The sequence below is a fragment of the Chironomus tepperi genome, unplaced genomic scaffold (assembly GCF_022539635.2).
Source record: "Chironomus tepperi strain 1889 unplaced genomic scaffold, CSIRO-AGI_Ctep_v1 contig_93, whole genome shotgun sequence".
Classification (NCBI taxonomy): domain Eukaryota; kingdom Metazoa; phylum Arthropoda; class Insecta; order Diptera; family Chironomidae; genus Chironomus; species Chironomus tepperi.
Genome location: NW_027226215.1, coordinates 1,824,450 through 1,837,609, shown reverse-complemented (window position 1 = coordinate 1,837,609; position 13,160 = coordinate 1,824,450). Strand labels below are relative to the sequence as shown.

General features: G+C 30.9%; 2 protein-coding genes across 2 annotated transcripts in view; one reads left to right on the top strand and one right to left on the bottom strand.

The window, feature by feature from the left end:
• LOC139086977 (rap1 GTPase-activating protein 1-like) overlaps positions 1–13,160 on the top strand; it is a 94,767-nt gene that overhangs the window by 1,239 nt on the left and 80,368 nt on the right. The gene's annotated exons all lie outside the window — the stretch shown is intronic.
• LOC139087021 (uncharacterized) lies at positions 8,262–9,872 on the bottom strand. The gene has a single exon (XM_070635710.1). It carries the CDS (start codon positions 9,815–9,817, stop codon positions 8,315–8,317), a length of 1,503 nt encoding a protein of 500 aa, XP_070491811.1. The 5' UTR covers positions 9,818–9,872; the 3' UTR covers positions 8,262–8,314.

Below are 13,160 nucleotides of genomic sequence, written 5' to 3'. Positions count from 1 at the left end.
TCTCGTAGAAAAATAAATCAGTTCAGTCACTTATCAGCTTATCCACTTAAAGCGCTAAAATATGTCACAATTTGAAACATTCAGTGTCATTTTTGTAAATTGCTGCTAATCAAAAAATATATTAAAAGAAATAAGATCAATTGTTATGTTTGTGCAATTTTTTATCATCACATCTATGATTCATGTCATGTGGGAACAAACACATTTGAAAAAACACAAAAAAAAATTCTACACTTACTATGGGAATGTATGTAGGTGAGATGTGATAGAAATGCAATGTTAAAGTATTTCCATAAATATTCATTGTCGGTGTTTGGTGTGACATTATGTCATTTGGGAGTTATATTTTTGAGAATAAAAACGGTAAAAAACTTTGCATGGTTGAGGTGGAAAAAAAAAGTTATTTTTGTACTTTAATAACTTTCGCAGCACATGATCTTAAAAATAATTTCCAATAAGGATAATTTGCACGATATTTCATTGTCACGCAGAATTTATATCAGTAGAATATGTAAATTATGCATGCATGCCGCTCAGATGAATTTCACTTTTCAATTTTAGAATATATGGTGATATTAATAATCCCAGCCTATCCTTAAACATCGCAAAACTCTCATATAATTGAAATTAAATTACATACATGAATGCTCACTGAGACATAAATGACAGAAGCCAAACCGTTTATTAGGTTTTTTTTTGTCGTGATCATGATCCTTTCAATACCCCCAAAAAAAATTATAGTAATCATTACACATAATACAATGACCCGACAGTGACTCAACAGTTATTGGTCTTGTGCTTTGCCATTCTACCTGCCTTGCCCATACACCCTGCTTCGTTTTCTAATTTAATTTTTTTTTTTCTATCCGTTTTTGCGGGGTGTTACAAACTTTACCAAAATTCCATGGTTTCCATTACAATGTAATTTGAGAAAATTTTCCTCCTACGGTAAAAACAGATGATGCATTAGTTTTTATGCGTTCATGTGTGTGTAGTTTTTAAAAAAAAAATACTAAACCTTAAATGAAGAACTAAAATGTACAAAAGAAGCAAAAGTATGATGCTATGTTTTATGTTTATGTCATTGTGAAGCCCTTCCTGATGTAATTTTTGTAGAAATTCCTCTTTTTTGCACTTCACCATTTACCATTCAATGGCCACGATAGGAAGCAGAGAGAGGGACAGTATGAACAATATTTTTTTTTTACTGTTAATAATTTATTGTTTGGTTTGCCTATTGTTGTAGTGTCCCTTTGCTTGTCCCTTTCTCTCTATCATATGATGAATTAAAAGTTGAATATTTTTTTTTTTGTGTGTTTTGTTGTTTGAACTGCTACGTATAATTACGTGAAATGAAAATTTATGGTGTTAATTCAAATATCTCTATTATACACTTTTGAAGAACAGATGCTTGACAAAAATAGGCCATTCAAAATGTTTAGATAATAATTAACATTTTTATTTTTTTGCTCATCCATCTAGTCATGTATCATGTTGCATTTTAATTTCATACAATTCTGATTTCTTTCATGTCATTTTATGTCAATGTAATGAGTTTGAAAAGGACACGGTTTGTGGGTAGATTGAGTAATGTTGTGAACACAAACTCTTAACTGAAAAAGTCAAAAAATTTAACGGTTATTTTAAAATTTGAAGGTATTTTATGATGTTACATAAATGAAGAGGGTCATTTAGTACTTGGCGGGTACTTGACTTCACTTCATTTCGAAGGCGGTTTCGGTTTGGAAATAATGAATATATCTGTGACATAGAGTTAAGATATCCGTCACGGTGGCTCCTTTTTTGTGTCGCACGAGTTTGTTTTCAGAAAAGAACCATGCAATTTTGAGTATGGATCCAGAGGTGGCAAAAGCCAAATTTTGGCGCTTTCCAGCTCACTTCCCGGAGGGTAGTCTCTTCTTTAGGTTGCTTCCTTCCTTCCACTTTTGATCCCTTCTGAAGATATCCTCCATTCGCTGATAGCTTTCACTGATTATATCTACTTACATCCCAACTCTGCCTAACTCATCAAGTCATATGCACAATTTGAATACGAAAATGCATGGTTTTGCTGATTTTTACGATCCAACAAAAATGACTCATTGTCAAAAAAAATCTTTATTATTGCCAGAACCTTATAAAATGCTGAAAAAGTCGAGTCTGTTATGATTGAAAGCGTTAAAAGTGAACATTTTCATTAATTTCTTTTTTGTTTTGTTTGTCAAACATGAAAAGAGAGTCTTTTAGTGAAAATGAGTTTCGTTATGTCATTCATCAACCCTCAATCGTTCACCGAGAACGTGACAAAAAAAAAAGTTTATCAAAGGTTTTTATGCCTTATGATGATCTATCCATTATATCTGTTTTATGACTGAAAACTGTTCGACAGCAGTTCTATTCATAAATTTATGTGTTTGATCATAAAACTTAATTCTCTCTTCTATTTTTTTTCGGTTCTATACTGTAAAAATTGTCATAAACACTACACATACTTTAGTTTTTGTTAAAATTCATCACCCTTTGTGTCATAAAAACATCAATTTTTTTCTTCTGATATTTTATGCAGTTTGCATAGTATGTTAAAACATAAATTTACGTCATATATTAAATGCTGTTTTTGGAGAGGATAATAAAAATTTGCAATAATAAATATGAGGCATCATACCAAAGAATTTCATATTTTTCCATAATTTTACGATTCCATGTACTTGTCATAGATGAATAATTGGCAAATATTTTATTAGCAGATTAAATTAATTTAATTTTCACATTCAAAATATTATACAGAAGCTTAATGAGACTCAATTTTTTAGTCTGTTTAACATTTGCTGCAGGCTGTTCGAGGCATTATGCTCGCGGTTTGTCAAAATTATTATACTCGAGTCGTCTGTTAGGTATTGAATAATATATTGCTTTTTATCAAGAGGAAGAAAAAATTAATTCGTGACTAAAATGACAAAAAAAGTTATCAAAAATAGAAATATTGTTATGAAGAAATTTGGTTGTCTAGCTTTTCGATTATGTTTCTTTTGTGGATATGAAGTATTATTTGAGATTGATATTAATGAATTCTATGTTATTAAATGTTGACAAATTATGAGTGGAAATGACTCAATGTCGTTGAGGGTTTCGTTTTTTTGGAAATAGTCATTTCTGACCAACCCAGATGTCTTGGGTTCGAGACTTGTTATGAGAAACATTTTAATTTGTCCTTTTTCGAATCTTATGCACTAGAAACGCAGTTCACAGCTTCCTTTTGTAGGATATTGACAATCTCGTCGTCAAAAGAACAGTTCGGATCGCATTATCAACTAGTTTGTGGTTTAAGTGCCGTGGTTTGGTGAATGATCACTCATTAAGCTTTGTCATTAGTCACTATAATCTTACTTACTTACTTCGATGGCCGTAGAGATCAAATGTGTTGTTCCAAGGTCTTTCTTAGATGACGCCTAAAACTGGGTCCATCGTTGGCTTCCATTTATCAATTATCAATACCAAATGCATATCCTATATTCGAGGATATTTGCCATTAATCTTTGTAAATCATAATAATTCCAAAAATAGCTTTTTCAATCAACTCGTTACACCAATAAATGCGTTATTTTCCCATCACCTAATGTCCATCCCATACTGATCACAAAATTAGAGCGATCATCAATGCACGTTTACTTGCGCACACATTATAATGAAAGAGTGATTTCACATTTCAATGAAAATATTAATTAATCTTTCTGAATAGAACTAATTCATCAACAACAAATCATCGATGAAGATTGAATAATTAAAATAATTGCCGCAGACTACAAATAACTTTCGTAATATTTTTTTCATTAAAATAAGTTTTTTTCAGTTGAATATTTTTTCATCTCTTATAAAAATCAAGTTTTTTTCGCTATATTCATAATGTATGTAAAAATAGAGCAGCATTGAGTTGTAGAGCAAAGAAAATTATTTATAAATTTTTCAAGATTTATGGAATAATTTTCAAATTTACTCTTGAATATAAAATAAATAACCTATGAGATATTACCGCAAAGTAAATAAGAATTTAAGATTTTCCGCAGTTACGGATTAGTTAATAGAACATATGGAATATGTAGCTCATACATGTGCAGACAATCCTTCACGTTTAAAGATTTTTTTGTAAAAATATCACACGTGCCTATAGGAAAGGCATTACATAGGAATCAATTGTGTCAATGAAAAAATCATGTAATATTTTACGAAAATCCGTGAATATCGTGAGCTGAAATAATAAATTTGAAACGCCTGAATCGTATTGTTACTCAAATTTAGATGCATTGTATTCTATAGTAATTTTCGGTATTGTTCTGACATTTTGTCTATCTGCAACGGTAAAGCCAAAGAATAAATTGTTGAAAAAAAATGAAAATAAAATTTGCGTTAAATGAGACGCACAAAAGAAAATCAAAATGCTGAAAATTGGTAACAAAATAGCGAGAAAATTGCATTAGCATAATAATTTAAAATAATTTGTTGACTTAAATTGTATGAATAAATTTTTGAGGAAGTTTTGTGATGTAATAAGAAATTTTTATTAAGAGCAACAAATCGTGAAAAAAAAAGTTTTGCAGACAATAATAATTTCCTTCTTAATAATCTTATTGCATGAAAGACTAATGAACTCATCTAAATAAGTGCGTGTCCATGAGTATAGTCAAATCAATGTAATTAAGCATGATGTGCCAACATACAATCATATACCCCATAAGCATCTTACGGTACCGAGTGAGCATGGTCATTGGTACCGTATGGTGCTCATAGGTACCGTATCAAGTGAGCATACTCATTGAAACCGTATCAAGTGAACATGCTCATTGAAACCGTATGGTGATCGAAGAGCATGTGCTTACATGCTAGAATTCGGTTATGTTACTACACTCCTTGTTTTTCCCGGATTGTTGATCTATTCGAATATATATAATTCCAAATAACGAATCCCGAGTGAGATTTGAACCCACGCCCTCCCTGATTTCTAGTCACATGCTTCTACCACTGAGCTATCGTGGGTTATTCTACCATATGACAAAGTGTCATACATAAATTAAACATCTTCAATATCTCCTTTACTACTTCACACCCATTGATGAACCGTTGACAGCACATTACAGGAATCTCATTCCAACACTTACAACCATAACAAATAATTCTAAATTATTCTATGAAATTTGAGTTAAATGTTTAAAGCCTTCTTAAAAAAAATTAAACAAATCGTAATCTTCACGAAAATGTTTCGGTATCTTGATATGATAAACAACACTGTTCCCATACGTACATCATTTACTATGTTATTCCAGTCTACAAAGCATTGCCAAGAAACCTCACACTCGATTGATGAAATAAATCTGTTATCGACATTACAGAAAAACAAATATTATTATTATGATTGGGGACGTTTATGTGTGCACGCTAGTCCATCTGCTTTGAAAAGATACGCACAATTAAGCAAGATATTCAACAAACACATGTACATTACATTTCATAAATTCTATGTCATCCGAAAAAAAAAAGAATATAAAAGAGGAGAAGTAGAGAGATACATAACATTAATGTCATTTTTTGCTGACATCTAAAATAGATACATAAAGCGAGAGGATGAATAAATATTTTTTTTTTTTGTTGACATCCTTACATACACTTGGGACTCATAATCACTTCCGAAAAAACCTTCAATTAAAAAAGGTTTTTCTATGCATCAGTGCTTGAAATTAAATATCATTTCGATAAAATTAACATAAATGCAATGCATTTTTTTTTTTTGTGTTGTCTAGGATGCTAATATTTACTTTAGTAACAATAGATGATAAATCTCTTGATATAAAAAAAAATATTGTATTTTTGTGGGATGATGAGCATCATGAATATTTAAATTCTTTTATGTAATTAATCCAAATGCAAATATCAACAGTTTGTGTGCCTTTTGCTCTATCGTTTTTTATCGCAATTCAACGGTTTTCAAATCAAATTGTTGAAGATTGGTACACTCATGGAAAAAGTTTAAAATTGACTATTTTTAATTCGATTAAAGAATGTTTAGTTTTATGGAGCTTTTACCTAAAACTAAGTTTTATCGATCCAAAAATTTACCTAAAAATTCAAGCAATTTTAAAATTTAAATTTTTAACAATTAAATTGAAATATTATCACTTGACTTCATATGGTCCAGTGGTCTAGAGGATAGTAGACTAGACGATTTGCGAGAAGATCATGCGTCCTGAGCTCGATCTCAAGAATTTTTTTTAAAAAATTTTTCATTTTGTAACGGTTTTTAAAAATTCAAAAATTTTAAAAAAAAGTTTTAAATATTTCTTAAAAATTAAAAAAAAAAATTTTTAAAAACGATTAAATTTTTTTCATGAGTGTAGAACTATTTTTTTTATATATAAACAATTCATAGCAAAATGATATATATATTTTTTAAAATTAAAAACTATAAAATAACACCCTTTTAATAGTTTTCCGAACTCATAATTTTCGTTAGATGAATGAGTGTTGTGTGTTTTATAAATTTTGGACGATGTTAAAAAAATTTCTCCATGCTTGTCCTGTTACACTGCATTAAATTTTATAACATGATTTCAGATTTTTTAATTTAATATTTAAAAAAAATATTTATGAATCTTTTGCTATTGTTCAAAAAAGAGCTGAAATAGCCGGAAAACATTTTTAATTTTGTCACACTTCCATGATCAACCCGTTCAGAATATGAGGAACAAATATTTGCCAGACGCTTTTTTTTTTTTGTTGTTGTAGTTTATGCATTCGAGAGTTCAAGGCACATGCTGCTATTGAATATAGCACATGATTCAATTTTTTTTTGAATGGAAAGTAATTTACGAAAGAGCAAAAATGATTTTCATTCTCATTTCTCTTACACTTTATGTTTCCATGTGTGTGCAAACGTTCGTAAATTATTGCCCGGAATGTTGAAGGCAAAAAAAAACATAATGTATATATGAGAAATAAATTTCACACAGGCTCTTCTGTCATCCTATATGAACGAGTGCTGAATGAGACTAAGGAGTGTAAACGACAATTTCTGAGTAATAAGACGCATTTCTTGATGGATTTTTTTTTTCTTTAATCGAATTAGCTTCTTGGAATCAAATGTAATCAATTTTCATGTGACAGTATTGCTTCCGAGTGAAACAAATTAGGATGCTGTACCATAGAGCTCTTATGGCTCCGTTAAACTTCTTTAATTAGCATTAAATTGAAGCCGTCTTCATGTGGCACCGAAATGGCTGCCATAAGGCATCCACATGTATTTGGCTTCAATTTAATGTTATTAAAAAATAACCTTAAGAGTTCTGTGAAGCGGCGTAGCCTATAGGGGCCATTGGGGGCATGGACCCCTCTCAGAATTGAAAAACCTTATATTTTGTAACGTTTTTTTATTGTTTTTTGCTAGCTTTTTCGAAAAATTTTAAAAAACGTTTGTAAAATTTTCTGGGTACGCTCTGTGACGGCACCATCTTCATTTGTGTCGCTCGGGCTTATAAAACAAATGATTAACAAAATTCACCTATGCACAGTATACTTTTCATCAAAATCAGCTTCCTACGATAGCTGAAAGGGATGTCAAATTTTGATGATTTAGCAAATATTTCGCAATAAATTCGATTAAATGCTCGATTTTTCATAGACCATTACAAGCAACCCCTTCTGTTAAGCGACAGCGAGACATTCCAACGAAAACTTTTCCCTTCTCCACTTACCTGACGCTAAAAATTACCTTGATCTATTTTACTATCCTATTTCTCTCTCACTCTACTTTTATTCTTCAAATAAGGGTTGCAACATTTTCTCCCTTGAAAGATACATACTTTAATTTATTTTTTTCACATCAATAGGTAATTTTCGTATTTGAAAGTGATTTTAGATAGAAGATGAATTTGAGGACGATGAATCGTATTTCGATTCTCAAGTACAGGTTACAAAGACAATAATTCAAAATGTTTGTTGTATTTTTTTATCACACAAGGACGTTCACGATATTAAATTTCTATTGTTGAGATGCCTTTAGCATAGCTGATAAAGAAATTAATGAGTGACAATTGTGTATATTTTTTTTCATGAATTCTTATTTCAAATCGCTTTTTGGGACAAGAGTCCCATGTTGAATAATTCATGAATCAAAAACGGCTTTTACGTCTCAAATTTCAAATTAATTCTTCTTTTATTTAAAATAATACTGAAATAAATTAATCAGATGTGATTTCTTTTTAGTAACTATTGACCTTAATAGAAAAATATTTGTTATTGTAAAATAATACCAATACAGATGATATAATCAATACAAGGGTAAACAGAAGTGCTTTAAAATCCCGAATGATTCAATTTTCAATTGAATCAATTTCAAATAGTTCAACGAGCAAACATTACCCATGAATTGTGGATTAGGTTGGTTGAATTTTGCTCGAAAATTTTCCTCCGAGTCTGTTAGTTCTGTTTGTGGATCCGGCTGATGTCCAATTAAATGATTTCTGAATAGATGTGGCAGCAGTAGTAATTTTTTCAATAAAATGGTTCTCTTCTGTCGATGATGACTTGGTGCTGATTGAATTTTATATGGACAATCTAATTGTTCAATCTCAAAGATAAATCCTTGTGGATGTAAATACCTTCCAGGAGTTGTACGAATTCGTATTACTTTTGGTTCTAATCCCCACTGTGACTCATAAATAAAATTTGTTTTACATCCGCATATTCTCTGACCATCAATTTCAATAAAATTATTCATACATCCCAATTGTCGTTGCTGTTGTGCAACATCATCAAGTAGGAAATACTTGAAATGAATTCTTAATCGACACGCATTTAATGAACTCTTATGTATAACGTAGATACAATCATTAAATGGAACACTATGAGCTGGAAATCCTTGACTCAACATGAGAAATCTTTGTTGATTATATACATTTCTACAGCATTGCGGTAATATAGGTGGTGGTAATGTGACTGGAGGAAATGGTGGATAAAAAGGTGTTTGTGTTGTGGTTGGAGGCGGTAGTGGAAATACAGGAATGTCTTGTCTGTTGTTCAATTCAACGTCCATTGAAATATTGTATATAGCTGGTACACCATATATAGGGTGTTGATTATCATGAGGCGAATCAGCAACAGTATAAGATGCATTAACATTATACAAGTCATCATCATCAATATCGTAGCTTAATGTTTGCATTTCTGGCTCAAATTTAATCGTTGTCATTTCTGTTTGAGTATCCTTTGATTCATCAATACACGGTAAACGAGTAATTAAGAGCTTAAATCCATTTCCAACTGAATCCCATCCACCAGATGAGAATGTTATGTTAAGAACGCCACCAACAGTACGATACTTCTTAATACCAATCACTTTTCCACATAAAACGTCCGAATAATTTATTATAACTTTGTCACGTTCACAATTGGGTGAAGTGTCAAGTGAGAATTCCAAAAATTGCACGTGAAATTCATTTTCACAGATGTATGGCGATATAATCTGATATTCACATCTAAGATTACATATTGGACGTGCACTTATGAACTTTGGTGATTCTATGAGATTTTGAAGATTACGGAAAATTCCACCGCACTGACCAATCATTTGTGGATGCTCGTATGCTGGATATTGTTGTTGACTCGATGAGTTTATATTTGGTAACATAAAATTTCCATTGTTTGTGTACGAAATGTTCTGTATTGTCGAATTATTCTCACTTAATTGTGTCACACTAGCAACTTCGTCTCCATTCTGCTCACAATGCACATGTCCCACAAATAAAATAATTAAAATTCCAAGTTTCATCATTTTCTTTTTTTTATAATTAAAGCTCACTCAAATTCATGTCACAACGATTCTATAGTAAGACATAGACTGAAACACTGGTCATCGTTGAAATCGAATTTTATTTGGAAATGATGAGACTTTATGTCTATTTGCACATTTTAACGTACATTTCCTTCTTTACAACGAAAATGTAAGGTAAAGAATATTGATTACGTCAATTAAAATTTGTTTAACGAGAATATTGTTGCTTATTATTTGGAACAAATAAGAAAATTCAAGATAAGTAAGTTAAATGCGAACTAAAGTTTTGACACAACTGACACCGTAGTGAAGAGTGAGAGACACATGGAAAATTATTGTGTTTAAAACAAAAGAAGTCGACCCAGTAAGTAAGTGGTTGACAGGACAGAGTTGATAGGGCTCATGACAATTTTGGATTTTTATCCTTAACAGACTTACTTTCTTCGCTTGCCGTACAGATCATTTGTGATCCATGACTTCCCTCAGATGTCGCCTAAAACTAGCTATATCTCCGGCTACCGCTTGCCAATTTCCGATTCCAAATGCGATAATATCTCGATCAACAGCTTCTTTCCATGAGTTCTTTGGCCGCCCACGTGACCTCACCTAAATAAGCGTGCTCATAAGAATCCTTAATCAGTTTACGTATAGTTGAGTATGATCAATTTTGAGAGCTTACTTATGAGTATGTTCCATATCTGTTCGGGAAAAATCCTATCTTGTTGAACAAACAGATCAAGTTAGATTGCGAATAACGGATTCCGAATAGGATTCGCACCCACGTCCTCCGATTTCTGGCAGCATGCTCTTACCACTGAACTATAGGGGGCTATTCGGTTTTATGGCTAAGTGCAATATTTAAATTATGCATTTTCTGTATCCTAATTACTACTGTTCATCCAATGATGTACCGTTGATAGCTCATTATAAGACTGCCATTCCAACATAATCTAGTCTCCTATATTTCCAACTGGGACTGTCAACCAACGAATACGTTAAAATATTTTAACACAAGATGTTACATAGGCATAAGTAAATAATCATTGAGTAATAACTTTTTTTTTATGAATGAATGATATTTTATTTATGAATGAATAGACTTGTCAATATGTGAATCACTATCACTATATTAAATGTAATATTTTTTTGAAGTGACAAAAGATTTTATTTAAAGTTAGAGTTTAAGCATATTTTAAGATCTGGATAAATAGAATTGAAGGCAAGTTTGTGTGCTAAAATTATCATAAAAACATTGAAACATTAAAGCACTTATCATCATCATTAAAATTGTTATAGCTATGAAAGATTGTCTGGTATGAAAATTACTCTCTTTAAATTGACATTGAAATCTGTAGGAGAACTAAGAAATCTATTTTTTTAATCAAATTAAGTTCTTAGACAAGTTTTATAAAATGTCTCATTTATTGAATTAAACTTTCCATTACAGTTGCTTATTATTTTTAAAACTAAATCCTTGAACATTTTATTAAGCTTTCTTATTGCTTATTAAATTTGTGTCTAATAATTCAGAAATGGATTCTTAAATTGAAGTCTTTAAAGACTCATTATCAAGTGAACTCTCAAATGAAATCAAGCTTATTGCTCATTTTACCGATAAAATATATTAATGTTGATGATGAAATATAAAGAGTTAATCAATGTTGAAATTTGGCTGGTCAAATGCAGTATTGCATTTTAATGAAACTGCCAAAATAAATTTCAATAATTTTATGATGCATCTATCATTTCAAATTAAATTACATAACATTTGATGCTTTATAATGTGAAACTCAAAGAGAATTCAAATTTTTGATGCTGTTATTTCCATTTTGCCATTTTCAAGTCATTCTAGTTATAATAATCGATTCGCATGTTGGATGCACATTTGAGGTCTTTGGTGCATAATGTGTCTCCACTGCTACGTGTATCCATAAGGTTATCTGGATGATTTGATTTACGGAATCTTTTGCACAAGAATTTCAGTTAAGGACATTGCACATAGGGGAAAATCATGTGATCCGATTCTGGTCTTATGATGTACTCGTGCTCTTGCAATGTGCAGAACTTGTAAGGAGATCAGATTCCACTACAAACTGTGAGTCTAGAAGCTCTTAAGGTTTGGCCCTTCAGACATTATATCGTCATACAGGCACAATCATTATATAAACAATCAACAATAAATATTTCAATAAACTTCATATATGCTCATATCATGTCCATAGTTCTGACATTTACTGTCTGCAATTGACGAATATAGAGCATCATCAACAAATATGTAATCACCATCAGCATATAAAACGTTAAACTTTTGAGTATATATTTATATATTGAAAAATATGGAACACTGAAATCATTTCAATGCAGAAAATTTTAAGCCATGCACATCAACTCAACAGCATGAAGTAATACTCTTATGACCTTCAAATACAATAAAATGCATCCACATATAAATCTATTGTTTAAATAGATATATTTGTTTTTGCATACTTAGTGCAAAATTTTATGAGATTTCTTAGAAATATAAAAAATTTAAAGTGATTCTTTAGACCAGTGGTGGCCAACCTGTGTGTTGCGGCATTCTTTTGTGGAAATGCCACATATAGAACCATATGCCGTATACGGTTTCGTCCGAGGTTGATCACTAAGGTGTGCCGCATCTCAAAGGTTGCCCACCAATGCTGACAGAAAATTGATGCTATTAAAAATAAAGGAAGTAAAAAAGCTATTAATAGCGGAAATTTTTATTAAAATTCTTCGAAAAAATACGTTCGATTTTTATATTCTTGAATATCATTAAGTTTTTATCTTAAAAATCTATTTACGTTTTTACAATAAAATTGTCTTAAATGCCGCATAAGACATAAATTATTCCGTCAATGGTAAAACGAGTTCTCATTAAATAACAATAGACGAAATATTTTTTTGTTGATTTTTTTTTACCGCAAGTTCTAAGACAATTCCTTTGTTTAAAAAAATAACTGCATTAAAGGAGCGAGTTACACAACAACTGCATAACGAGATGATTCGTGCAACCAAAAAAAAGGGGGTAAAAAAGTCTTTAATTTCAAACAAGTTTTTCATCTTAAATCGTTCACAGCATCAGTGGAATGTTTTATGCGTTTATTCTTCCCATCCTCACATAATGTTGCATAATCCACATAGAACTAATTTTCATATTCCACATAAAAAATCAACATTCACTTTCTATTATGATTCTATGATGATTTATGATTTCTTGATATTGAAGTGAAGAAAATTATAGAGAAGAAATTCTTTACGTCTCGTATTTCTCCGTCTTTCATAATTCTAACGTCGCATAGTGCATTATTATTATTTTTTTTTT